The following is a 26,196-nucleotide window of genomic DNA, read 5'->3' as shown; positions in this document are numbered from 1 at the left end:
GTTGTTGTTGTTGTTTTTTTAAACAACTCCTTAGACAATTTAAATAATAATTGGAATAAACCAATTAAACTTTATGAGTAAATGCTTTTACATTCAGTAAACAGACATGGTTCCTTATATCCAACATTTCTGATACAGAAATGCACGACATTTTTTTTAAATCTATTTTTTCATATATATTATTGTTTTTACTGATATCTTACATTTTATATATACATACATACACACAAACACACACACAAACACACACACATATCTCTCAACCTATACACAGACACACACAGAACAATTAACAAAAGAAAGCTTTTTTCCAAATTTTCCAATCTACATTTATTGTATCTTATGTGACAATGTGAAAATGAAATAAGATACTGTGAAAGAAATGTCAAAAGTATAGCACATTCAAAACACACTTGGTTTTAAGAAACACTAATCTTTCCCAAATTGTAATTTGGTAAAAATTATTGTGGCCCCGGTTTTCCAAGTAAATGGAATGGAAGTAAAGATTGTGTAATATCAATAACTCCAAATCAATTTAAAATAATAATAATTATAATAAGAAATACTCTTGAATTGAGGGTCAAAACTCCATGCCAGATCGCAGTCTTTTTCTTGATGGACTACATGCAGGGGATTGTTCTGTAGTGTGAGAGGCACAGTTAGGAGAGAGCTCAGGACTGTCGGTGTCGGCTGCATGCTTCATGTAGTGCTGGATCAAATCCTTTTCAGGAAGGACTTGTCCACAAGTCACACACTCATGAAGCATACCTTCCAACATATCAACTCCGCTGTCTTCATCCCCAATCTCCACTTCCATGCTGCTCGATTCCACATCTTCATTCATTTCCACCTCTACATCAAATCCAGATTCATTTTGCCCCTGCGGACAGTTTTCTGATTTGTCCCCCGTCATGGTAAATTCCATTTGTGCGCACATCCTGTCAGATGACACAACTTCTTTGAACGATCTCTGATCTTTACTGGCCTTTTTGTGGTAAGTAATTTCTGAAGAATCAGAAAGTAGATTATGAGACCCTGTTTGCGGGGAATCCAGCGTTTCCTTTTCTGATTTTCTTTTTAAAGGGGCACAAACTTCTACTCCTGCCATTACAGGCAGGGAGTTGAGGTCCTTCAAAATTGAAGACCTTTTCTTGATGCTGTCACCGTCATCCTTCTCCTCCTTTAGGCATAATGGTGTCATGGGGCATGTGAGATTGAGAGATGCAGTATCCGATGGACTCCCTGGAAGCGTTTTTTCAACGCACAGTGCATTAGGCGTCAAATTTGAAGTTTTCTGCTCATTCTCTGCTTCTACTTGAGCAGTAATGTTCATTTCCTGATTTGCTACTGCAGCCTGTTCACCTGCCTTTAAATTTTCTGCCCTAAACACTTGAACAGAACCCTGATCTTCTAAAACGGTCCACCTCTTCTTTGAGGTACTGTCATGACTTTGCTCAGGAATGAGTGTATTTGAAGGAATATTGGTTCTGCAGGACTCTACTGAGTCTTTCTCTGCCTCTGTATTAATGACAGTGCCGGATGGGACCACCGGCATGGAGACCACACGTGGAGCAGATGAGGGTGTTTCTAAGACCAGAGAGGATGGTAAAACGTTTTGGGAGCTCTGGGTAGGATCTGAGGTAGATGAGTACTGTGTAGTGGAAACTGGCAGAAGCATGACTAAAGGCATACCTGGAGGAGGCTGTTTATTTAAAGTAAGCTTCCACCTACCATCAGAAGGCTTATTCTTGTCACCGAATGGAACCATGTGGACTTCCTTCAAGCTATTGGGGAATGTGGCAGGCGTTGATGCCTGAGCAACAGTTTGGATAATTAAGTTAGGAGTAATTGGTTGCATTATTTGTGGAGAGGGAGTTGCTTTCGGTTTGGGTTTCTTCACAGCAGCCTGTAAACAGAAGTAACAGATTTATATAGCTTGAAGCTCTTTAAAGCAGGAGTTTTCAACATTTTTTATGTTAAGCATGAATTTTAACTGTAAATTAAACCGGGTTCCCACGGGTCCTTGAAATCCTTGAAAGTTCGTGAATCTGAAAAAAAAAAATGTCAAGGCTCTGGAAAGTTTTTAAAATAAACATACATTGATGCAGGTCCTTGAAAGTGCTTGAATTTATTTTTCCCAATAATCCTTCAATAAAAAATCCATACAACACCCCCTAGCCCACTCTAAACTTTATTAATTAAACACATCTATGCCCAATCATACAAGCTTGCTTGATTTACATTATTTTACGGGAGCCGCTATCAATACACAGAGTATTTAAATCTCTTTTGAATCAGCCATCTCTCTCTCCTTCACCCGTGATCAGTAAAATCTGACTCCCGCAGCTCATGTTGAATGCAGGGTTGCCAAGTCTGCATTTTTTTTCCTACTTTTAAACTGTTAATGGGTTGTTTTTCCCCCGTGGGTTAAGGGTAGGAAATGTTGCTTAATTTCATTTGACTGAAATGCTTGTATAGAAACATTTGCATTATGCCTATGATAAAACTGTGCTAGATGTTAAGTTTTGTGAAGGAGGGCCACTGGTAGGAAGCTTTTTAGCTGTGTTTATGAACAATATGCATAACAGTGACTGTAAAATATGTATTTTAGGTATGGAAATGATATTTTCAGTTTTGATATTTGGGATATGGTCATTGCACTACTTTGGGCACTACTTTAACCACCAACTAACCACACCACACACCAGCCCCCCGCCCCGCCCACATCCACTGTCCTCTTTTTGGAAAACTTAAATATGGTCACAGTACATGTTATGGTCATGAATGCACAAAACTACTAGGATGGTACCTCTATGTTTCACAGACACTCGTGGAAATTAATGTTGAATTGCTTTGCTTGTTAAGATAATGTAAACCCATGAGGCAAGAAAAACATATTCATATATCTTAAAACTTCTGGTTACATGAGCCTAAGCTCTTTTCAATAAAATCCATCCAAAAGTTAATATCAGATCATTTTAGAATACATTATAGGATACCCAATATTCTTCAGTTTTATGCAAAACAAATAGAATATCAGATCTCTGTCATATGGCCAAAAATAAATGCAAAAAGTTTTTTGCATAGTTGTGTTTGACACATGAAAACTGTAACAATGTATCTTACAAGATAACACGATGTAACCTCGCTCTCACTTGAAATGTGTCCCCACATTAAGTCCTTGAATTGGAGGGTACTGGACCTGGAAAGTCCTTGAAAGGTCCTAAAACTTTAATATAACCAAATTCTTTCTTATCTGATTAAATTTTAAATTCAGAGAATAGTATGTGGCTATCTAATATATTTTCTTTTATTTTAGCTTTGTTCCAATCAAGATTTTAATAGTTTTAATTAACAATAACAACACTGGAATTAAACTGTTATGTCAAATTCAATCAATGTTAATTTGATCCATTTTTATTTATTACAAGACACTAGGTATTTGAAGAATGAAAAAAGCTTACCACTGGAGGTGTCACAACTCCACATGTCTTCAGGTGGCTGTCATAACCCTGTTGATGTGGGAAGCCCAGGCCACAGTCCTGGCAGAGACATGGCCGCTGTCCCGCATGCCCTCCCATGTGTGACATAAGCATGAGTGACGAGCGGAAACCCATCCCACATTCAGCACATTTTAGGACCCTCTGGTGAGTGCTTCCGTGCTTCTTTAATTTCTCAATGCTTGCAAAGACTTGGCCACACTCCATGCAGCGGATCTCGTCTGTCTTGGTAGGCAAAGCCCCTTGATGACCCCAACATCCTGTGTCCTTCTTATGCTTATCAAAGTCCTCCTGACTCTGAAAGAAAACCAAACACGCCATGCACTGGATGTTCTCTGGCTTACACTCGTGGTTGTGGTAGAGAGAGGGCAAACGGAAATGGCGTTTGCACTTTAGGCACGTGTACGGTAAGACTCCCAAGTGAGCGAAACTGTGGCGTAACAAAGAAGCCTTGCTGGAGAAGGTCCGCTCACAGTCCGAGCAGGAGAAGATGCCTCTGCTGTGCCATTCCAGGTGACGGAGCAGTGAGTTGCGAAGACGAAAACTGGTGCCACATTTGAGGCACAAGTGTCGCTTCGCCTGTTGCCTGTGTGCTTCGACATGACCCTTGCACACATCCAGGTCAGTGAAAATCTGCTTGCAAAAATCACACTGATAGAACTCTTTCTCAAAATGGTTGGTGTCCAAGTGCTGCTGGAGCTGGTCCTCGGTCTCAAAGGTGTTTGAGCAAACGCGACAGTGGATGGAGGCCTTCTGGGAGTGCGAGCGAAGGTGTGCACGGTAATTGACTAACTGGCAGAACTGCTTGCCACATTCATCGCAGCGGTAGGGGCGAACACCCGTATGCATGTTTAAATGTTCTCGGAGTAAGAAGAGAGAGGAGAAGGTGAGATCACATACATGGCAGCGATTCTCTTCATTCTCTCCAGATCCATTTGTCTCTGAAATTGAAGAAAAACGTGCATCAGTAGCTGCTGTAACAGGAAATCATTTGTCTTGTCAGGCTTTTGCAATCATCAGTTAGAATGGGCTGGAAATTACCAACTAATCAGTAATGTTTTGAATTATATACCATAATTTTCCAGCAAACAAATAAATAAAAATTGTGTATGGATTTACAATTAAGCTGCCAAGGAGTTACATAATTGCTGAACAATTTAAAATAACTATTTCATTATAGACTTAATGACACAGAAAAAAAAAAGTCTAGAAAATGTAAATTCTGCAGATAAACATTTTTTAAACAAATGAAAAAAATAAAAAAATAAAAACTCTAATCAATTATTTAAAATGCTTTATTCTACATAACACAGTATGAAAATTTTATATTTCTAGGTTTACTAAAGATCACATTTTATTATTATTGTTTAGAACAAAAGCTTATGTGCTAAAATTTACATTTTATTATTTTTAATTTTAAATTATTTGTGAATGTAAGGATCAACTTTTCATGATCATATATATGTCTTTTACAGGAGTTTCTTATGCTCATCAAGGCTGAATTTATCGGATTCAAAATACAGGAAAAAAAAAATATTGTGAAATATTATTATGATGTAAAATAACGTTTGTCTATTTTAATATACATTAAAATCTAATTTATTCCTGTGATGCAAAGCTGAATTTTCAGCATCATTACTCCAGTCTTCAGTGTCACATGATCCTTCAGAAATCATTCTAATATGCTGATTTATTATCAGTGCTGGAAACTGTTGTGCTGCTTAATATTTTTTTTTTTTGGAACCTGTGATACTTTTTTTCAGGATTCTTTGATGAATTAAAAAGTTAAAAGAGCATTTATTTAAAATATAAATATTTTCTAACAATACACACAACAGTTCAAAAGTTTGGGGTCAGTACATTTTTATGCTTTCTTTTTTTTTTAAGAAATTAAAACTTTTATTTAGCAAGGATGTGTTAAATTGTTAAGAAGTGATAGCAAATATTTATAACATTAGAAAATATTTATATTTTGAATAAATGCTGTTCTATTTAACTTTTATTTCATTAAAGAGTCCTGAAAAAAGTATCGCAGTTTCCAAAAAAATATTTGGCAGCTTAACTGTTGCCAACATTTATAATTCTAATAATAAATCAGCATATTAAAATGATTTCTGAAGAATCATGTGACACTTTATACTGAAGTAATGGCAGATGGAAATTCAGCTTTGCATCACAGAAATAAATTATATTTTAAAGAATATAAAAATATAAACCATTATTTTATATTGTAATAACATTTATCAAGATTACTGCTTTCTGTATTTTTTTTATCAAATAAATGCAGCCTTGATGAGCATAAGAGACTTCTTTAAAAAAACATTAGAAGTCTTACTGATCCCAAACATTTGACTGGTAGTGTGTGTGGGTGTGTGTAGATTTATTTATGTATTAATTTTTTGTGGTGGAGCAAGTAAACCTTTTCTGTGTCAGTGGAACAAAATTCTTATTTTTAAATAAGGTAAATAACAAAACCTGCAAAATAGTGTATAAATTAAATCACAATCCATTATTTGGAAAATGATGGAGTACCTGACCAGGACACACCACCATCATCATCTTCTTCTTCCTTCTCCTCCTCACCATCATCATCTTCCTCATCCTCCTCATCATCATCCTCAGTCAAAACTAATTCTGCATCCTCATCTGTCCTTTCCTCACTAGACATAACATCATCTGTCATGAGACCAGAGGCTTCCTGGCTCAACTCTGAATATTTCTGTTCCTTGTCATTATTTTCCTTTCCCTCTTTTCCGTTTTGCCCTACATCATCATTTCTCAGTTCTGTCCCCTCTCTTCTTCTTCCTCTTTTCCACGAATTGCAAATGACTTTATCCTTCTGCCCTGTGGAAATGATTTTGGAATTGCTTTGAGCGGTTTCTGCATTACTTGAAGAGTTATCTTTGAAGGGAGTGGAATATTGATGGTCCTGTAGAAAGCTTTTGTCAGCAGATTCACTCGCAACAATGCAAGCATCTTCATGAGAGTTTGCAGGCCTTTCAGTCTCTGGTGCTGGCTTTTCAGTGCCAGTCTGGGTCGGCAAAATGTTCTCTTTAACACTCTGTGGTTCACAGAGAGGGAAACTCCAGTTTGAGAACCCCAACTCTGTCAGCTGGATATCGAGGGTAAACTCTGACATGGTGCCTTGAAGAAGAAAAAATAGGAAAATAGGAAAAACCGTCTGTGCAGGTTTGTTCAGTTTTGCTGTCGAGACATTAAGGGTTGTAATTATTATTATATGTAAATATATATATATATATATTTGACATTACTAAGGTGGTATTATAGCAAAAGAGGGCTTTCCTATTTGCAAACATACAGTGTCTACATCATCTAAGATGAACTGCATGGCTTAAAGACATTTTGTTCTGTTAATTCAATCACTACAGTGAATACAGAAGCAAGCTTACTTCATTCATATTACCTTGAAGTCTTCGACGAGCATTTGAAAGCACCTTCGCTTCAGGATCTACTGTTCAGGAATGCAAGAGTCAATCCCTGATCATGCCGTGTTTATTAGCTGCTCAGCGACATCTATTATGGCAATAAACCACAAATGTATAATGCGTGATTGTAACTGCTGCCAGTGTTAAAACTGTTTAGTCACTAATCAAGCTCAAATCAAGTTGCGCGAGCATATATAAGAAATAAGGTGAGCCACTGTCCATCCGATACTTCCGGTATAAAATACCTGACTAGAATGTGGATGTTGCCATCTGCAGGAGGGGAGCGTTAAAGCCGCTCACAGCGGACGGGTTTCTCTCAGGTCCTGGAGGGCCGGTGTCCTGCAGAGTTCAGCTCTAACCCTAATCAAACACATCTGAACCAGCAAATCAGGGTCACACTATACTTGATGCTTCCAGGCAGGTGTGTTGAGGCAAGTTGCAGTGGCGCCCCCAGAAAATTTTAATAGGGGTGGCCAGATGAGGCCACAGTAAATCTTGGAGTGGCACATCAAAAAATAAATAAATAAATAAAGGGTTTGCAATATTGACAAAAAAAAAAAAATGATATCTCTGTAATTTCTGGGATTTTATCGATAACGAAAATTAGACAATATTTTGCTGTGTGTGTTATTGTGCTGATATCTTATTTCTAAGTGTGCTGACAGCTGAGGCTATGTTTTTTTTTTTTAACCTTTACTCCATTTTTTTCTAAAAGTGTGCACCATCTTTTAAGTCAGACACTTGCATTTGGGCTGTTATCAGTATCAACAAAATTGATCTTTGCAATGCAGAGAAAACAGAAACTGCATCTGAAGTGCCATTTAGATGTTTTTACACACTGTTTAATGGAGCTCTGAGGGACATGGAATACTTTAACCCGGAGTTACAAATTAATAAATAATGTTTTTGATATTTTAAACATAAAACATTGAAAACTGATGTTTGAAATTGTTTAAAAAATGAAATGGTACCTTAAATGTGAAATTAAAAACAGCCAGTAGGTGTGTAGCGAGTCACTGTTAATAAGTGAGTCATTGCGATTGAACCGAATCATTTAAACGGTTGATTCATTCAGGAACGAAACACTATCATGTTGCTCAGAGACGCAAAAGAGTGGCTGTGTTTGGAATGATTTTTGTTTTTAGAAATAGAGCGCAAAAAGTGAATATGTTGTCTAAAACGTAAAACTCTTGATATTAACCTCTTGTTTATTGAACTGTTGTATGAAATCAATGTCACATTTGCAATTATGCAGACTTCTGGAGAAAAACGTCACTCTTCGTGTGATAGTAACTATATTAAATGATATGTAAATTATATAGATCTAAAATTAATAGATCCCCTGTCTATCAGTCTTATAATGTAAGTGGATGGGAATCACGGTTTTTGGACACAAAACCTGCCAGAGTTTATACAGGGGTGGCCGTGGCCACCCCTTGGGGGCGCCCCTGGCAAGTTGGAGCTAAACTCTGCAGGACACCGGCCCTCCAGGACAGAGTTTGGTGACCCCTGCTCTAAATTATTAGTATGCATATAATTGTATTATAATTATATTATTTGATTCACCAGTAGTAAAATGTCAGCTTGGATTCCACAGGAGTTCTTTCTCACAGTCCTCTTTCAGGTTTTTTTTATTTTATTTTATTATAATCTAGAAAGCAAGAAAAATGCATTTCTGGATTTTTTATTTTTTGCCTCGAAGTATTATAATTCTTTCTTGTTCTTCCAATGTAAATGTATGGGTTACTATGGCAACTAAAACTGGTTTTGCCCAAATGAAGATGTTGCCAGCCTCTTCAGTGTCACAGAAAATCATATGCCTGTCCATGAACGTGCTGTCCTGAAATCATGTTCTAGTTAATCAAACAAGCTTTCCTTAACCACTTAAGTTCTATTCTAACTCCAAGTATGCTGAGCTTGCTAACCAAAGACTAACTGGAAATGTAATGAAAGAGAAAAGTTTATTCTGACCATTGCACTTTTAGCTGTATGAACTTTCCCCAATCTTCACGAACCATAAATACAGATATTGTTCAACTTGTGAAACAGATGTTCAAGCTGATCTTTTTAAAGGGCAAATGCAGTAGTGTGCAAAATGATTATGCAAATATAATATCAAATGATTTTTCATTTAATGCTTCACAATTAGGCAGAAATGTTACCATTACCCCAAAATGATGTACGGCAAAAAGGCAGAAACTTTAATCTGTGATAGCGATAATTCATCATCATGGAAATTCTCTAAGGGTGCCCCATAAATAATATTATTAATAATAATAAAACACTTTCAATTAATTATTCAGACATTTACTTCACTCAGAGAGTCTCAGTTGTGGGTAACATTTAAGTTCAAGTCAAATGTCAAGTCATACCTGTAAAAAATGGAAACATCTGAAATCATATTTAGTCAGATCTCGGCAGAAAACATCATTTAGTAAATCTTTCCACTCACCATTGTACACACTTCTAAAAATAATGTAAAAACAATAACACATTATATTCATAGAAAACACTTTAAAAGTTCCAAAAAATAAAGAAAACAGCAATATGAAGCCTTAGACAATATAACAAGGCTTTTCTGTGGGTTTCTCTTGATGGTATAAGTTACAACAAGGTTACCCTACAAATGAGAATTCAGTCAGGGTATGAATCCTTAACATGCCAAAGCTATGTACAGATGTCAAGACACAATGAGGCTGTTAACCGTGAACTCACTACCCTTTGGGTTTCCAGTTTTCAAATAACATGTTCACATAGTGTTGATCTCTCAAGGGTCACACAGCTGAAGGATCCCCGGCTATGTTACAACTTCAAATCTAAAGTGAACCCTGTCCCCACCTACATTTCTATACACAACATTTTTAAAACTGAATTCATATTCTGCTAACATACACCCTCAAAATTCTCCCAGACTGAATTATCTCTTTCCGAGTGGCTTCTCTTCTTTTCCATGACTCTGTTGATGAGCCTTCAGGTTACTTTCTCTGCCAAAGCTTTTTCCACATGTGGGGCAAGTGTGCCGGCCGGCACTGTGTGCCCGTGCCATATGGGCCTCCAACTGCTCAGGTCGGTTAAAACTCTCCTCACATTCTCCACAAGCGTGAGGCTTGCGCTGCGTGTGCTTCTCTTTCTTATGTGCTCGAAGCTGCGTCAGGCTGGGGAAAGTGAGGTCACATTCAGTGCAAGGGATCTGCAGAGCTGCTTTATCATCTTCTGCCTTGGGCTCCTGGGTAGATTTGGCGGGGCGTCCTCGTCTTCCTCCTGCCTTCACTTCAGCTGTGGCTGGTTTTGCAGAAGCGTCTTCTGAATGGTTGGTTTCCTCAGGCTCCTCTGCTTCTTCCTCCTTATTCTTTTGCTTTGCTTTCTTTTCACCGGCTGCTCCAGCGTCAGTTTTTGGCGGTCTTCCTCGACGTTTGACGGCGGCACTACCGTTGCAGTGCCGGTCTCCTGCATGGTTCTCCTGATGTTGCAGGAGCTCTGCCTCTTCTTCAAATCCCCTACCACATTTACCACATCGGTAGGTCTTAGTGGAATCCTCTGCATCCTCTCCGTCCATGGGCACGGGGTGCTGGGCCAAACGATGGTTACGCAAAAGTCCAGGGCTTCGAAATGTCTCGTTGCATTCTTTGCAAACAAACTGACGTTCAGGACATACCTGCCGCCGATGTGTTGTTAACTTGTGGAAAGAAAGTGGCACATGTTGAAATATTAAACATAGGCTTACAATTAGAATCATGGCATGTGTACAATACATAGCTGGCCATGCTCTTAAACACTACGATAACAATGGCATAACGTTTAGCTGTATATTGCCTATTTTTGGTAATCAAGTTAAATTTTCTCAATTAATTAGAACAATAAATTTTTATGCAGTACCTAAAAATTCAAGCATTTTCTTTTTAAATTCATTTAAAACTCCTCTTACCTCTGAGAATGTGCGGAAACATTCTTGGCAATGTGCACATTTGAAGGGCTTGTCCTCCTTGTTGTGGGTCGACTGATGTTGTGTCAGTTCCTCAGAGGAGGGGAAGGTTCGATCGCACACGTAGCATGTGAAAAGAGTATCACACTGTTGATGCAAAGACAACAGGTTTGTGAATATACACAGAAGCAAACCAAACTAATTAAAAATCAAAACAAATAATGGAATACGTTTGAATTCATTACACAAGTATCCATTCAGCACAATGTTTTTAATTAGACTTAGGTTATATATATATATTTATATATATATATATATATATATATATATTTATATATATATATTTGTGTGCATGTGTGTATTGTATTAGTTATACAATGGTTATATGGTGGCATAAATCACATGCAACTCATGGAATCAAACACGCTACAACAGTTAAAACTGTAGTATCCACTATGTTAAAAATAAAAGGGAAGCACAGTGGAAACAGCTCCTTCCTCTAAAAAAGCATCTCGTTCACCTGGTGGCAAATTCACAGCTTTCAGTTGACCAAGTGTGTCAAATAAAACTGACACAATAGCGGATGCAAGTTGTTTAAGGAATTTTCTGTCATTTAAAATATAAACAGATCATTCGAAAGTAGATTCAGTCATTTTGACAGAAAAGTCATGTATTTGGTGCACAGGTAAAGAAACTCTGATTTTGTTGCAGAAAACGTTGCCAGTTCATAAATGAAGCTCAACAAAATAAGGATGTAATCACCAAACAAATATAATCAAGTGTAAAAGAGTGAAGCCAGTGGTGTTTTTCAGATTCAGTAAGAATAATATTTACATACAATAAACAGACTGTTTCTCTTTGCTTTCCTACTTTATTAGTCATTTCCTTTGGGATAATGGAGTGCTTGCACCAACAAAAATATATCAACTCATCTCTAGGGACATCTGCAAGCTTCTGTGAAATTCAGTGGCGTTAGAAGAATGCTTTAACAACAGACACAAAGCAACATCCTCACTCAATTTTGAGAACTGACACTAGCAAACTAAACTGAGAAACCATTCTAGAGTTTGAAGCAGAAGGTTCATATTTTTAGAATATTAAGTATATTAATTTTGTTTTGATCAGTTACATTTATTAATTTTAGATGTTTTATCCAAAGCTGCTTACAAATCAGGAATACCAAAAGCGACAATCATAAGGAGACAATAACAAAGATCATCTAGATTAGTGCTAGTATCTAGTAATAATATTATCTAGAAGTTTGACCATATCTACTCAAATCAAACTGTGAATGCTGTAAATGACTGAATGAATCCCAAAAAATCAGAGATGTGTGCTATGGTACTATCAAAGTAATTCTTCAACTAACCTGCTGAAGCTGCTGTTTGTACTCTTCCCGATGACTTTTCTTCATATGCCTTTCCTTGGCTTTTGAGTTGCAGAAAGTAATAAAACATTGGAAACACTGCAGGCTTTCATGCTGGTCTGGATATATATATAGAGAGAGAGAGAGAAGGACAAATTTAAACACCAGTATGGGAGACAATGCTAATTACAAGTTTATAATAAAACTATATACCTAGTGTAAAATCAAGACATAAAATGGGCTAACAGCAGACATTAAAAAAAGCATTTAAAAGTATAACTTATTTAAAAAATTTGATTAAGTATAGCACAATATTATTAATCCATTAATATATGTATCCTGGGATATTTCAGTAATCCTGTTTATTATAATTATTATTAATCTTACTCCCTAAGACTTAAAAAATATATTATTTTTCCCATCCCAGCTTTTAAAAAATGCAAAAACACCATTCACCATTACAGGCATAACAGTAGCTTTATGCAACAGGTGCCCATGAGAAACATACACTAAACCCCGGAGGTCTATCCATAACTGATTATAGTACGAATCAAAGATTTTCCTTCACACTCACATGACTGAATGACAGGAGGTGGTGCATGTTCCTGAATGGAGGTGGTGTAGGTCTCCTCTGTCTTCTCAGAGGGCAGTTCAGCAGGGGCAGCAGCCTCTCCTCCGCCCATTACTATCTCCTCTATATTCAGTATGTTAGAGTCCATTATGAGGGATTAAGAATTCAATGTACGTCTGCTGGAAATACCGAAGAGATGACAGTCAATCAATCTAGCCTATGTATACAAATATGTACGGTATAAACGTATTGCAGTATGCAAGTATCGCAATTATCACCCGTTATACATTTAAAAGGCTTCACTCAAATTATTAAATAACGTAAGGATCCAACTAAACCGTTTCTACATCAGTTCTCAGATGTAAGTTTTCACACTGCTGCTGAATAAGCAAAGTCACCTGAGCCATTGAAACACAACATAGCAGACGTGCTTAGTAACATATATTTACATACCTTTGTTTCACACACACTAAGAACTCAAATCACAGCAGCCTAAAAATTTTGTTCATAATATTAAAATATGGTTTCGTTTTAGAAAACAGGGGGTTGGGAAACCAAACGTCTCCAATCGCGCGTTTTAGAGCCGCCTACCGTTTGTTCGCATTAACTAAGCTACGCTAAGCTAAATGCTACCGGCTAACGAGGCCTACAGTAAACCATACCAATGCTATTTAGCTAACTAGCTCATTACTTAATGTGTTGAAATTAGTCCCACTACCGATGCATCGAAACTGCTGTAAAAAAATAAACTTTAGCTGTTTGAACGGTGCTATGCGTTTTTATTTTTGTATTAAGCTGCTATTACATTAGCCAGCAGCTGAGTTCGAGGTTAAACTTGGTGCAGACTAACAACCAAGTTCGCTGGCCAAAAACAATGTCCAAAAAAGAGGGAAATATTTATGTTTTAAATTAATTAAATTTCAGTCTTAAAAATAATTTAGCAGAACTCTTACCTTAAAGAGAATATCCTTTTTAGCTGGAGGGAAAAGGCATAGGCCAAAACATATATTTGAAAATAAAGGGGGCGCAAACGTGTAGTCAGTGACCCGCTGTTAAGACTAAAAAAAAACCTGCATCACGTGCCAAGGCGTCCGCTGTACTTTCCGTTGTGTTCATAGAAAAGCAGAACAGGTATCGAGATTGCCTGTTTGTCATCCAAAATAAGTTCATGGCTTCTAAAATGAGATAACATTGTTAAATGCATATGCAAAGAAAATAACTACACTATAATTGAACCGGTTAGATATAAATGCGTGAAAGGGTTTATCACAACACTGAACCCATACTATAAAATGTAAAAGCTTTTATTTTATACAAATAAAATCAAGATGCCTTTACAAAGCACAATGAGCAGGAATCAACATAGTCGGGAATTAAAGAAAACATCACATTCTAAAATCAACTTTTCCTTTTAGGAAATAGAAACCAAACAATGCATGGCATACATTCTAATGTTTGCTAGGTTTAAAAGACAATACATTTTCAGTAGCAACATACAAAGATATAAAAATCAAAATATAACATTCATTATACATCCAAATGGGCTAATTTGAGTATTTGCACAACTACAAAACCTGGACAAGAATAGACAAGGATGGTTCAAGGATGGAGTCACGATGAGCAATAACTTAATGATTAACCGTCTTTTTAAATAAATGAGTAAAGGTTTAGGTTAAAATGGGCACAGTCTATCTGCCTCATGAAGACCCCTGACTGTGAAACTTCAGGAAGCAGTTGTGGTTTCGAGAAATGCACAGGAACACACAGCATTTAAGACACCGCACACGTGATGTCCTCTCACAGCCCCCGAATCGACACCTCCTGGCCTCCTCGCCCTCTGCCAGCTGCTCCGGCCAGTGCCCAAAGCCATCATACCGTGTATTTACATCAGGCAAAGGGGTCTCAAGAACCTGAGAAGGTCTTGAGTTTGTATCTGGACCATGTAGTTTTGGAGCAGGAGGGCAGGGAGGTGATGAGTCTTGTGCGTCAACACCACTGGAGAGAATCAATGCTTTGGCCACCTCCAACCGAAATGCCATAAGTGATAACAGATCTGTAATATGACTGTAATCTTGCTTGTACTGTATCCATGCGTTTACTAAAACCAGATCGATCAAGTCCCAGAGAACAGACTGCGGCCAAGCACTGACTGCCGAGTTCGTGCAGGGTGTGCGATAAAGACTTCTCAAGTCACGGTTAAGATTTGCAGCCTTAATTGCTCGCTCGAAGCCACTGACAAGTGATGTTGAACGAGGTTTTTCCTTTACCACTGCTGAAAGAATAAAGCCATGATGACATCTGAACAGCTTGAGTTTTCCATCCGAGCTCACAAACTCATCACCTATCTGTCCTCTTGCCCCACCAACCTTGCCAGCGCTTTGCACACCAGCCGCTAAAAGATGCTCCAGCATAGAAGGTGTAGAAAGCTCTGGTTTGCAAAGAAACACCATCCCTTCGTTTCCCTCCTTACCTCTAGAGACCATTTTCTCAACTACATCTTCTCTGTTGGAGTCATCTACACTCAAGATGAAGTCCACAACCAACCCTCCACCATTTATTACAACCGTGTGAAGTAATGAATGGGTTGGGTGTCTTTGAAAAGGAAGGGGGTACTGGTCGACCCCATAGTTTCCATGTCGCTTCAGTGCCCGACAACCGTTTTGAACTCTTCTTATCAACGGCATTACCTTCCACAAAGGATCTGTCTTTAAGTTTGTGCAATTATGTGCCTCTTCATTACTGTGAGCTTCATTACTCTGTCCTGGCTGGTCTCTGTTGCTTTCCTCAGACTGCTGATCGCTACTCGTCCCCACAGAAGCTCCACCAGAACTGGCCAGCTTCACTTCACGAGTAAGCTCACAGAATCTTGAAGCCGACATAGCATCGGAGATCAGAGGTACTCGTGTGCAATCTTCCCAGTAGAGCTTTGTGCTTGGAAACTTTGTGGTAAAAAATAAAATAAAAAGACAAAGAGAGACAACAATAAGATGGAGACAATATCATCTTAAAACATACCACTGATTAGACTAAAATCGATACATTGTATATTTTAAACATGGCATAAAATAAATGACATTTTTAATGTAATTAATTTTTTTCAACATAACCTCATATTTATTATTCTATAATTTTTTGCACACTTTTTAAACCTTGCACTGATGTTTAACCCAAGAAAACAAAATGAGCAATAAATAACTAAATGTCATAATAATGGTGCAAGTGTTTTTTAGGGGACTTGACAAATTTACATAATAAAAAAAAAACGTAATAAAACATGCAAAACCAATATAAAGTCAAACAAATTCATATTATTTAATAAACCGTTACAGAATTATGCATAGATTATTCAAAATCTTTTTCCATTACTGAAATGTGAAGGACAATGTTTTTTCACCATCATTTGGGAGTGTCCCATTTTTCAAATGTTGTCATGTACTAACCTTCAGAGTTCCCATTGCAATGTGGATTCCTACATACTGTGCAACCTCTTTTTCTGTAACAAGGTTTGGCAGTTTTGATGTTTCTCTTGTGCAAACAGCAATTTCATTCCACGCGTCCAAACTAAAATACTGATTGAAGTAGTTAATGGGCTTCCAGTTGAGCTGCCTCTCTGGTTCTGTGTGCCTTGTTGGAGAGGCACCCACGTTTCTAAAGAAAAGAGAAAAATGGCTGTTAAAGACTGCTGATTGACAGTAATTTGGCACACCTAGTATTTTACGTTATGCCAACAATACTCACATTCTGCCACTTGGACCATATCTCTCATTTTGATGTACTGTACCATTACTCTGTATTCCATGGTAACAGGACATCACCGTGGTTTCAGCTTCTGGTTCAGAGTGGACATTATCGGCATCATCCGTGTCTGAATTCTCCGAAAGGAATTCTAAAAAGCCTTGAGCTCTTTGCTGTTCAGCACTAACATCACCTACAAATACAACAGGTCACTTTCTTAAACTATGCTAATGGGACAGACTATACATTAAAGCATTAAACTGCCTATTCTTTTATTTACCCTCTTCAGATGTTGTGTATAGATGTTGGATGTCCATTTGTACTGAACCCACCCTGACTTCCTCACATTCTTCAATTCCAGATGAAGTCCCTACAGGTGTTACAGTTGAGAAGTTATAGGTGGGACACAATAATACAAAACATACAAAAACACACATATGTATTCAATATTGCAATTAAAATAAGATAAATTCTTATACAGCTTATAAAATCCAGCATAGTCTCTCACCTGCAAGTTCCCCCGAATTCAAGAATGTCCGAGGAGGCTCCACTAAATGTTCCCTCTCTTCCTCCTTAACAGGATAAAATATACATTGCTTGCTGTAGGACTGCAGGGGTACTACATGAGAGTCCGAAGAGGTGCCATCTCTATTCCTATAAATGGTCTTATCTAAAAGAGGAATAAAACAAAAGAAAAAAAAGACACACAAACTGAATTTTTTCCACAAATTTGGAAAGAATAAAGTATATCAATAAATAAAATATAATAAAAAAAGTTTAAATAAAACTTTTTTTGCAGAAAGGGTACACCAGAAAAAGTTTGTAAAATGTATTTTCTTGATACTGCTGTATTAACACAAATTAATAGACATGCATGAATCAATAAAAAGCATTTCTATAAATAAAAAATGATAAAAGGTTTAAATACTCAAGATTTTGCAGACAAGCGATTTTCCTGATACTGCTGTATTAGAACAGAAACTAACATTTATTCAGTTAAATAATTTGGTTAAAACTGACCTTGACATGTAACTCGATGATGATCCATGGGCTGGAGTGCCTGAAACATCTCATTTGTAGTCAAGTGGTCTTCCGCTTTGACAAAAAACATTTGTACTCCATGCATTGCACCACTCTCAGAAGAAATCAGACTGTGGTGAAGCAGGTTTGAAGAACGTTCTTCTATTTTCACGTCAGCTGATGTGTTAGCTGAAGTCACCTTACTGGTATCCAACAAGGAGTTTGCCTTTAATAGGAACATTAGGTAAATGTGATACATAATACATTACTTTACACAATAAATACTTGATACACTCTAAAAGGGTTTAAAAGTCAATACTCTAATGCTAAAGGCCAACATCTGAAGAGTCTGAAAAAACATGCAAAACCCTCACCCTAATCCGAATTTGGGTGTTTGGATTTTCCATATTTCTCTCCCGAGCAGTCAAGAATTTTTCCAGTATGATTCCAGGTGAGCTGCCGTCTCGAACCAGCTCTCTAGATTCTTCAAATGAACTGTCTCCAGAGTTTACAATATCCATTACACTTGTGGTAACAGAATCCAACTCAAAAACAACCTGTTCCTCAGGAGCCTCCTCAGAAGACAATGGTTGACCAGTTTCAGAGGCATTAACTCCATTCTTGTCCTTTTCTTTGCTCTTTCCCTCTGGAGTATCAAGTACACACAGATGATAGAGAACTTGGCATTCTTGTGGATCCTTATTTCCTTCCACCATCTCCTTACTACTTCTTTCTACTCCACTACTTCTTCCAAAAAGCCTCCTCCTACTACTTCTTCCAACAACCTTCTTACCATCTATTGTTGCAGAATTTTCTCCCTTCACTCTTTTATGATCATCAACTCTACGTACAAGTACCTCCTCTTCTTCTTGCTTTATCTCTGGTTCAGTAAGAACATTTTGAGTCATTACTACACTGGCATCTTTTGCAGACTCTTGAGCCTGAGAACCTAGATTGCGCACTTCATTTTCAAGCTCTTGAGAGTCACCTGAAATGTTATTCATCTGAGTGTTATGGTTCTCTTCCACATTTTTTTCACCAACCATGACTAAATTAAACTCTGAAGGCAGTTCTTCTTTAATTTCTTCCTCTGCTGCATCTTTGAGTTCAGCGCAAGATGTTTCTGTGATAGACCCGACCCCATTACTCTGTTCTTTTACTGACTCATACTCACTAGTATTTTTTGTGTGCTCCTGGGTTACAATACTTTTGCCTGAGGCTGGGGTTGAAGCCTGGGAAGGATTTTGCTCAGGAGGCTGCTCAATTCCAGAAACAATTCCTTCAAAATCTTTGACTCCTCCTTGTTCCTTTCCTTCAACACCACCAGAAGCAATTTTCAAAGAAGGAGACGGACTTAACTGGGAATGATAGTCTTTCTCCCACAATCTCCCCCACCTCAGTCTCCATGTCCCAATCTGTTGCAACTTGAATTTCAAAGACATTAGGTGAAATACATTTTTCATTAGGACCAGGTCTTATGAGTCGTTTTTTAGCAACATCAAATGTCTCATCTGGGAAGGGCACCTTTCCAGCTGAGTGCCAGGATGCCATGTGTTCCTGTAAAGCAGACACTTCTGAGAACGTCTTTCCACAGTCCTGGCACCCAAGGGTAAGTTGAGAATACGGGGGGCTCAAGGCAATTTCCTGGTCTATCTTTGTAGGAGCTTTGCGTTTCCGTACAATTTTGGGCTTTGTAGTCACAGAACCAGGGCTGTTCTCAACAGAGGGCATTTCAAATAAAAGGGGCTCTCCCTGATACTCCAACAAATTATTTTCACCTGATTTTGATTTCTTTTGGTGTGCTTTATTCAAGGATTTGATTGGTGCACTTTTTGTTTTTTTCAGTACCTTATCACACTTGCTTGGGGGTGATTTCTCGAGTTCAGTAGCATCCAACTTGTGTACCTTCAGCTGAGGCTGCTTGTGGCCTTTTAGTAAGAGCAAAGCTTGTTTCTCTATGTGAGCCAGGTCTGTAACATCAGGTCTAGATTTTCCCTTTGTAACTTTATGCTTGGGTAATTTGTGGGTATTCTTCTTAAAATCATCACTTTGGGTCTTCCTAACTTTGGGGTTTTTGGGACATTTGTCTTCGGATTTTTTTCCCTGCTTCTTTTTCTTTTGTACAGGTACCAGTGTTTCATTTTCGTGAGCCTCCTGGACATAGTTTGCCTTCTTGTCCAAATTGTTTTGATTCTTTATTTTTCTCTTCTGGGGTTTCCCTTGTTGTGTTGCTTCTAGTTCAGCCAAAACAGTGTCTGATGAATTAGTCATCTGACCCGTTGTCTTCACTGCTGCTTCTGAAGGACTTTCAATCTCCTTTCCTTTTTTATCTTTTTGCACTTTTTGGTTTAAATCCAGTTTATTGTCATGCTGAGACAATACAGAAACTTGGTCTTGATCACTAATTTGCTGGTTCTGGTTTTGTTTGGTTTTTGATGTTTTTATTACCTTCGCTTTAGAGGATTTTTTCTTCTCACTTGGTCCAAATTTGACAACAAGCTTTTTGTTCTTTGCCTTTTGTCTTTTTTTAGTAATTACTTTTGATGAAGTATTAACTTTCTTGGTTGATGCTACCTGACCATCACATACTTTACTTGCTTCCTTAGTCTCTATTTTGTCAGCCAATTGTTTCTTAGATCTTTTTTTCTTTGTTGGAAGTTTCTTCTGAACAAAAGGGAAATCCTGTAAGCTGGCTCTGGTCTGGTCTTGTGTTAGCACAGAGCTTTGTTGAAGGTCAATTACGGCGTCATTCTGCACACTGTTAAGAGAATCGGGCTGAGATTGTGGTTCCACAGGGATGGATGGTTCTTTCTCTGATTCAGCTTGGATTTCCTGAAGTTCTTGAGGTTCACTTAATTTGACTACATCACACTTTTCACTTACCACCATTGACTCAGATTCCACTGACAATTCTGTTGAATCTAGTATTTGTGCAGGACATGGCATCTCTACATGGCTAACTGTTTCCTCCAATGCTACGGTGTCAACTGGCACATTGTCCTCCTCCACATGATGAGACTTTGCAGTTTCCGGTTGAGGAATTAAAGGTAGTTCACTGTTTGTTTCCAAAGCTGCAATGCCTTGTGTGACTGGAATATATTCCTCTGCTATTTGTGCCATCTCATTAACAGAATCATTCTGTGGTGCTTCAACCTGTAAAGATGTTTGATCCAGCAAAACAGAAGTATCAGTCTGTATTGGTATAAGTTCAAGGTGAATTTCATCCATTTCTGTTTGGACCTCTGTTTGTGTCAGTTCAACAGCTCTTACTTGGTTCTCTGAGTTTTCTGATGAAATATTTTTTTCCTCTTGTAACAGAACATTTTCCTTTTGTTGCAAATCTCCCATTTCTGCAGACAAGTGAAGATTAATTTGCTCTGTTTTTGATGAGTTTGTGTCAGATTTCTCACATTGTGTTGGCTGAATGGTTGATTGAGTAAAATTCACATGTAATGGTTGCATTAATGGCTGTTGATGGTGACCCAAAGCTTTGTGGCTGCAAAGGCAATATAACCAACTGATTCACTTTCTGTACATTTCCAAGTTTCTCAATTAGCCTTTTTATTTGCTCAGGATCCAGCTTATCCATTTGCTGTGGTGCTGGTCCGACAGTTTCCATGATCAACGTCTGTGGTTGTCCATTTGCCGTCTGTGTCAGAGCAGGTCCAGTTGGCTTCAGTTGTGGCACCATCACAGTGCTACTTTGTGACTCTTGAGAGTGTTTATTTTTGATGTGAAGTTGTTGGGCTTTAGAAGTCTTGAAGACTGCAGCACACTGTGAACATGGAAATTTCCGCACATTTTTTCCTGCAGAAAAATAAAAGTATAAAGAAATCAAATTGTCAGCACAGCAACATTTACTTTTAACAATCTGCAATGGCACCAAATTGTTAAACATCCATCTTCATCCTTCTAATCATATTTGATCTTTAAAGCGAGTGATGAAAGCACAGTTTAATAAAAAGATGTACAATTTATTGGTACCATATTGGTTATCAGCAGATATTAGAATTGAAGTTATTGGTATTGTATATATCAACAGATATTGGATATTAGATTACCGTTGATGTCTTTTTAGTGTTTTAAGGTTTTGGTCATTTACCTTTATCCCTCTTTTTCTTTGTGGTAGTTGAAGCAGTCTTGTTATCCTGGTTATCTTCTTTCTGATGTTTTTCTAAGTGGTGCTGAAGAGACTTGGATGCAGAAAACTTTCTACCACAGTGTTTATGTGTGCAAACAAAAGGCTTTTCCTCTGTGTGTACCCGTTGGTGGTATCTGAGCAAAGTAAAGGTTTTGAAAGGCTTGCCACACTCTGGGCAGGTGTATCCATGTTTGCTGAAGTGATTTTTTTTTTTGTGACTTGTTAGTTCACAGGAACGGTAGAAGGCCTCACTACAGAACGGGCACTTGAATCGCTCGTTACCTGTGTGTGTGCGTTGATGGGCCATGAGCTCTGTGGAGGTGGTGAAATGCTGATCACAAACATAGCAAGTAAAGAGAGCATCGCCCAGCATGCATTGCTGATATTCTGCAGGGTGGCTCATTTTAAGGTGCCGTTCTTTGCTTTTGGAGTCACTGAAGATGATGTGACATTCTAGGCACTGCAGAGAGAGTTGGGATGCTAGAAGTTGGTATTAAAAACAAAACAATGCATATTAGAAAAGTGAATCACACCACAGAAAGAGCAAGTTATGACAATTTTATAACAAATGTATTTATTAAAAAATCAAATGAATCAATCCTTCAAAATAAGACCAGTAATATGCATTAAGAAAATAATATCAATTTCAGTTTCATGCCGACATTTGTAAAAATATGAGGAACGTAACAATATTTCATCTAGGCTATGGAGAAACACACATAAGAGTCAAACAACTTACAGGTGAGAGGTATTACTTTGGCCATGTCAATTCTCAAAGGGTTAAATTTGTCCTTCTTTGGAGGGATGTTCTTTCTGTCGGCATTGTCTACTGTACTTCCAATTGATGATTTAATACTGGCATGACTTTTTGGCGTTTCATTAGAGCTTATGGGCTCTACAGGCATACAACTTTCAGCTGTACAGTCTGAAGAGCTTGTTTCATTGGATGAATGCTCACATCCCACTTCTGTCACAGTATTCGAACTCGACTCAGCCAGACTTGTCTGATTTTTGCAATGAAAGCCTTCAAAGTTAGCAGTTTTATCTGATCCCTCTTTAACGGCTTCAGGTTGTGTGCTTTCCTTTTCTGTTGCTACAGGAAGTGCACAATGCTCCACTGTTTCCTCTACAGGGGTTACAGGCTCTATTATTGGTGGTGCCGGGACATAGAGGTCCAGCTTCAACTCAAGGCCACTGTTTCGTTCTGTACCCTCTGTAGCCTCTATTCCATGTACAGTACTATCTAATGGTGCTTCCAAAGGAGAAAGGCGGTCTGAAAGTGAAAGCTGCTCATTGTGCAGATTTGCTTCAGAAGCAGATGGTTCACAGAGTGGGTCATTAGCAAGGTCCATGATGCTCAACTTTTGATGGTGTTAAATTGAATTCAGATCTCTAAAGTTCTCCTAAAATAGAAAGAAAGTATGCAAGTTAATTTAGAAAAATAAAAGGAACACACTAAAAACATAAATACACATCCAATGTGCCAATGCACCATACAGTTTTGAAATAACAAAAGAGCCAAAATTTACCACTGTATAATTGTACAACTCTGGATTCTTTAGACATGTTAGCATGTAAATATCAATAATTAGCATGGTGGAAGAAGTAAGTCTATAAAGCCCAGTCATATCTAAGTTTATTAAAGGGATACTCCACCCGAAAATGAAAATTGTCATTAATCACTTACCCCCATGTCGTTCCAAACCTGTAAAAGCTTCGTTCGTCTTTGGAACACAATTTAAGATATTTTGGATGAAAACCGTGAGGCTTGTGATAGACTGCCAAGTAAATAACAGTGTCAAGGTCCATAAAAGGTATGCAAGTCGTCATCAGAATACTCTATCTGCCATCAGATGTGCAATCTGGGTTATATGAAGTGATGGGAACACTTTTTGTAAGCGAAGAAAAGAAAAATAATGACTTTTTTTCAATAATTCCTTTGTCAACGGTCTCCTCTGTGTCTCTCCATATCAGCCACGCCACAAGGATGCGCTGTTTCCTTTAAATCAAAGCTAAATACACGTAGAAACAGTGCATCCTTGTGGCGTGGAAGATACAGAAGAGCATACACAGCATACGGTGATATGGAGAGACACAGAGGAGCTTGCTGACAAAGGAATTGTTGAATAAAGTTGTTATTTTTGTTTTCTTCGCTTACAAAACATGTTACCGTCGCTTCATATATCCCAGATTGAATGTCTGATGGCAGGAGGAGTATTCTGATGACGACTTTCATACCTTTTATGGACCTTTACACTGTTATTTACTTGGCAGTCAATGGGACAGACACAGGCATCCCGGTTTTCATCCAAAATATCTTAAATTGTGTTCCGAAGACGAACAGAGCTTTTACGGGTTTGGAACGACATGGGGGTAAGTGAATAATGACAAAATTTTCATTTTGGGGTGGAGTATCCCTTTAAGGATATCTGAACAGGCTTCCAATAAAGTGGGCCTTACACATTAATCTCTCACCTGAACACTCTTATTTTTTGACACAGACTGACAAAATTAAACTGATTTATGTAATTGGCAACATGACAAGATCACAAGAAGGCTTTTCCGAATGGTGGCTTTAAAGACGCAGGAACTTATACAAAGCATTTCAGGCAGAGGGTATGTTAGGCCATTTCAGTTATGAGAAAATAATGTGAAATAAATATATTTATACACACATACTTTTTTTTTTTTTTACTTTAAATCATGCAGGCCTAAATGCATTCTAGCAGACCCCAAAATTAAAATTAACTTTAATTAATTAACATTAAATTAGCATAATATGGACACTTTAAACCTACTTATATATATATATATATATATATATATATATATATATATATATATATATATATATATATATATATATATATATATAGGGATACTATATTTTAATGTAAATCCGTCATATTATATTAAATAAATGCATTTTGATTCTTTGATAATTAATCAGGCTATCTATTTAAAAAGTGGATTACTGTTATAGTACTTATAGGCACATCAATTTTACAGACATACTGCCATAGATTCTTTTTAAATTTTGCTCTGCTAACAGAGATAATTCTGAACAAAGCCAAAGCAGAATCTTACCATTGCATCTCCGAGCAAAGTACAATTGTGGTGTTATCTTCCTAAAAAAAATTAGTATTTATGAACGATTTGATTCAATGACTCACTCAAAAAAATGGTTCCTCTATCAATGTAACCAACAGAAAGAGTCAATGAACAATCCCCACCACTAATGCACAGACTGACAGCCTGTCTGGAACACACAACACATACAATACATACATATGGACTCCATATTATGAAGTGACACAAACAGTGAAAAGTGCTATTGTATTATACCAGCACTCTCAGTGTTCAATGAAACTACACCTAACTGTCTTATAAGAACTGTTAGATAAAATAATAGTGGAAATGCAACCTATGCAATGAAACATTCATATAACAAATTAATGTAGTAGTTGTCTTGGTAAGGTGTACAATACAATGAAACCAGTACAAGTGGTTATTGACGTGATAAATCTGCGGTCTATGAAGGTACATCATCACTAGGATTTGAGACACAGCCCACCTCGCTGCTTTATTAAAATCATTTGAGGGACGAAAGAAAGAGAAGCCAAAATAAACACGACTACAAGAATATGTCTGTTTACTCCCACTCATGCAGTGGTAGATCCTTCTACGTTTCGCCAACAAGAGGGTTTGCAGTTGTAACCCATTGTGTGCAAAACTGCATGTTATGGCGCGTGTCTGTGCGCGGTTGTGTGCACAGCCATATGTATGTGACTGCATATAACTAATATGAGCCCCAAACTCACCGATTTTCATTTTTCATCCTCCCAGCGTCTTTTCTACTCAACATTTCCTTGATAAACCATTGGTTTTGCCATTATCTGATGGGCTTCATGCGAGATCGCCATATCACAACACTCACTGAGATGCAGGTTGTGTGACGTCATGCACAAACAGAGATTCTATGTGGGAGTTGTAGTTCGCAGAAATAGTTGTAGTCCTTGAAATAAATACTGGTGATTTCAGGGATCTCATTGCACCTCAAAGATGGGGCGAAATATAGATGTAAGTTGATATTTATCCAAGATATTTCGTGGATATCAGAGCATTATATAGGATATAACATTGAGGTCACATAAGTGGGCCATTCTAGAATTGGTGTAAACTGTCCCACAACCAAAAAACACATTTAAAAAGCTTTTAAGTATTCATATCTTAGATGCTTACTAAGATCCTTCTATTCTCTATTGAAACACAATAATATTTAAAATATCAGTAAGCTTAATATTTATTACATCTTTATTTATTGGGTACTTTCAATTGGGAAGCAGTTGTCCCGAACCATAAACCCTAAATTTCAACTTACGAAAATGACATTGAAATATTTTTTTGCATTTTATTCCATGGTGTTTCTAAAAATATATTTTTGATCTTTTTTTTTTTTTTTTTTTTTGGTTAAAATTTCTTTTTATTTGATATT

The 26,196-nt window shown here is 37.5% G+C and overlaps 4 protein-coding genes across 13 annotated transcripts; all 4 read right to left on the bottom strand.

The window, feature by feature from the left end:
* Nucleotides 1–315: 315 nt before the first annotated feature.
* LOC109054668 (zinc finger protein 586-like) lies at nt 316–7,197 on the bottom strand. Of its 6 annotated transcripts, none has more exons than XM_042772498.1 (5): nt 6,925–7,197; nt 6,033–6,644; nt 3,465–4,441; nt 2,018–2,048; nt 1,704–1,906 (listed from the first exon to the last, which is right to left on the bottom strand). In XM_042772498.1, exons 2-5 carry the CDS (start codon nt 6,637–6,639, stop codon nt 1,839–1,841), a joined length of 1,683 nt encoding a protein of 560 aa, XP_042628432.1. In that variant the 5' UTR covers nt 6,640–6,644; nt 6,925–7,197; the 3' UTR covers nt 1,704–1,838. The 6 variants fall into 6 exon arrangements, with proteins under 6 accessions (XP_042628431.1, XP_042628429.1, XP_042628430.1 ...); XM_042772500.1 differs by having other exon boundaries at nt 1,769–1,906; nt 1,995–2,048; nt 6,925–7,196; XM_042772497.1 differs by lacking the exon at nt 2,018–2,048 and having other exon boundaries at nt 316–1,906; nt 6,033–6,704; nt 6,911–7,195.
* A 2,040-nt stretch (nt 7,198–9,237) lies between these two features.
* On the bottom strand, nt 9,238–13,915 carry LOC109054669 (zinc finger protein 436-like). 4 transcript variants are annotated; one of them, XM_042772490.1, is made up of 5 exons: nt 13,759–13,915; nt 12,809–12,984; nt 12,238–12,353; nt 10,872–11,015; nt 9,238–10,622 (listed from the first exon to the last, which is right to left on the bottom strand). In XM_042772490.1, the coding sequence occupies exons 2-5, from the start codon at nt 12,951–12,953 to the stop codon at nt 9,864–9,866; spliced, it is 1,164 nt and encodes a 387-aa protein (XP_042628424.1). In that variant the 5' UTR covers nt 12,954–12,984; nt 13,759–13,915; the 3' UTR covers nt 9,238–9,863. The 4 variants fall into 4 exon arrangements, with proteins under 4 accessions (XP_042628424.1, XP_042628425.1, XP_042628426.1 ...); XM_042772491.1 differs by having other exon boundaries at nt 12,809–12,981; nt 13,759–13,911; XM_042772492.1 differs by lacking the exon at nt 13,759–13,915 and adding an exon at nt 13,259–13,628.
* A 178-nt stretch (nt 13,916–14,093) lies between these two features.
* Nucleotides 14,094–18,287, bottom strand: LOC109054670. Its single transcript, XM_042772488.1, has 7 exons — nt 17,935–18,287; nt 17,561–17,786; nt 17,049–17,210; nt 16,821–16,910; nt 16,544–16,733; nt 16,246–16,453; nt 14,094–15,744 (listed from the first exon to the last, which is right to left on the bottom strand). The coding sequence occupies exons 1-7, from the start codon at nt 18,274–18,276 to the stop codon at nt 14,503–14,505; spliced, it is 2,460 nt and encodes an 819-aa protein (XP_042628422.1). The 5' UTR covers nt 18,277–18,287; the 3' UTR covers nt 14,094–14,502.
* A 50-nt stretch (nt 18,288–18,337) lies between these two features.
* LOC109054686 (myoneurin-like) lies at nt 18,338–25,682 on the bottom strand. Of its 2 annotated transcripts, XM_042772487.1 has the most exons (5): nt 25,523–25,682; nt 24,789–24,829; nt 22,441–23,104; nt 21,663–22,181; nt 18,338–21,367 (listed from the first exon to the last, which is right to left on the bottom strand). In XM_042772487.1, exons 3-5 carry the CDS (start codon nt 23,051–23,053, stop codon nt 20,967–20,969), a joined length of 1,533 nt encoding a protein of 510 aa, XP_042628421.1. In that variant the 5' UTR covers nt 23,054–23,104; nt 24,789–24,829; nt 25,523–25,682; the 3' UTR covers nt 18,338–20,966. The 2 variants fall into 2 exon arrangements, with proteins under 2 accessions (XP_042628421.1, XP_018927469.2); XM_019071924.2 differs by lacking the exon at nt 24,789–24,829.
* Between the last annotated feature and the right edge of the window lie 514 nt (nt 25,683–26,196).

This window comes from Cyprinus carpio, chromosome A16 (genome assembly GCF_018340385.1).
Source record: "Cyprinus carpio isolate SPL01 chromosome A16, ASM1834038v1, whole genome shotgun sequence".
Lineage (NCBI taxonomy): Eukaryota > Metazoa > Chordata > Actinopteri > Cypriniformes > Cyprinidae > Cyprinus > Cyprinus carpio.
This window is presented reverse-complemented; position numbering and strand designations above follow the sequence as displayed.

Excerpts from the sequence above, each read along its gene's own strand:
- LOC109054668 (XM_042772497.1), bottom strand. The coding sequence starts at position 6,639 with ATGTCAGAGTTTACCCTCGATATCCAGCTGACAGAGTTGGGGTTCTCA. Across the intron at positions 4,442-6,032 it reads TGGTGGTGTGTCCTGGTCAG|AGACAAATGGATCTGGAGAG; the intron begins GTACTCCATCAT and ends CTTCAATTTCAG. Across the intron at positions 1,907-3,464 it reads GAGTTGTGACACCTCCAGTG|GCTGCTGTGAAGAAACCCAA; the intron begins GTAAGCTTTTTT and ends TTCTGTTTACAG.
- LOC109054669 (XM_042772490.1), bottom strand. The coding sequence starts at position 12,953 with ATGGACTCTAACATACTGAATATAGAGGAGATAGTAATGGGCGGAGGA. Across the intron at positions 12,354-12,808 it reads ACCTCCTGTCATTCAGTCAT|ACCAGCATGAAAGCCTGCAG; the intron begins GTGAGTGTGAAG and ends ATATATATCCAG. Across the intron at positions 10,623-10,871 it reads GTTTCCGCACATTCTCAGAG|TTAACAACACATCGGCGGCA; the intron begins GTAAGAGGAGTT and ends TCTTTCCACAAG.
- LOC109054670 (XM_042772488.1), bottom strand. The coding sequence starts at position 18,276 with ATGGTGGAAGGAAATAAGGATCCACAAGAATGCCAAGTTCTCTATCAT. Across the intron at positions 17,211-17,560 it reads TCATCGAGTTACATGTCAAG|ATAAGACCATTTATAGGAAT; the intron begins GTCAGTTTTAAC and ends TTCCTCTTTTAG. Across the intron at positions 16,911-17,048 it reads GAATTCGGGGGAACTTGCAG|GGACTTCATCTGGAATTGAA; the intron begins GTGAGAGACTAT and ends TAACACCTGTAG.
- LOC109054686 (XM_042772487.1), bottom strand. The coding sequence starts at position 23,053 with ATGGACCTTGCTAATGACCCACTCTGTGAACCATCTGCTTCTGAAGCA. Across the intron at positions 22,182-22,440 it reads CAAAGTAATACCTCTCACCT|CATCCCAACTCTCTCTGCAG; the intron begins GTAAGTTGTTTG and ends ACCAACTTCTAG. Across the intron at positions 21,368-21,662 it reads AAAGAAAAAGAGGGATAAAG|GAAAAAATGTGCGGAAATTT; the intron begins GTAAATGACCAA and ends ATTTTTCTGCAG.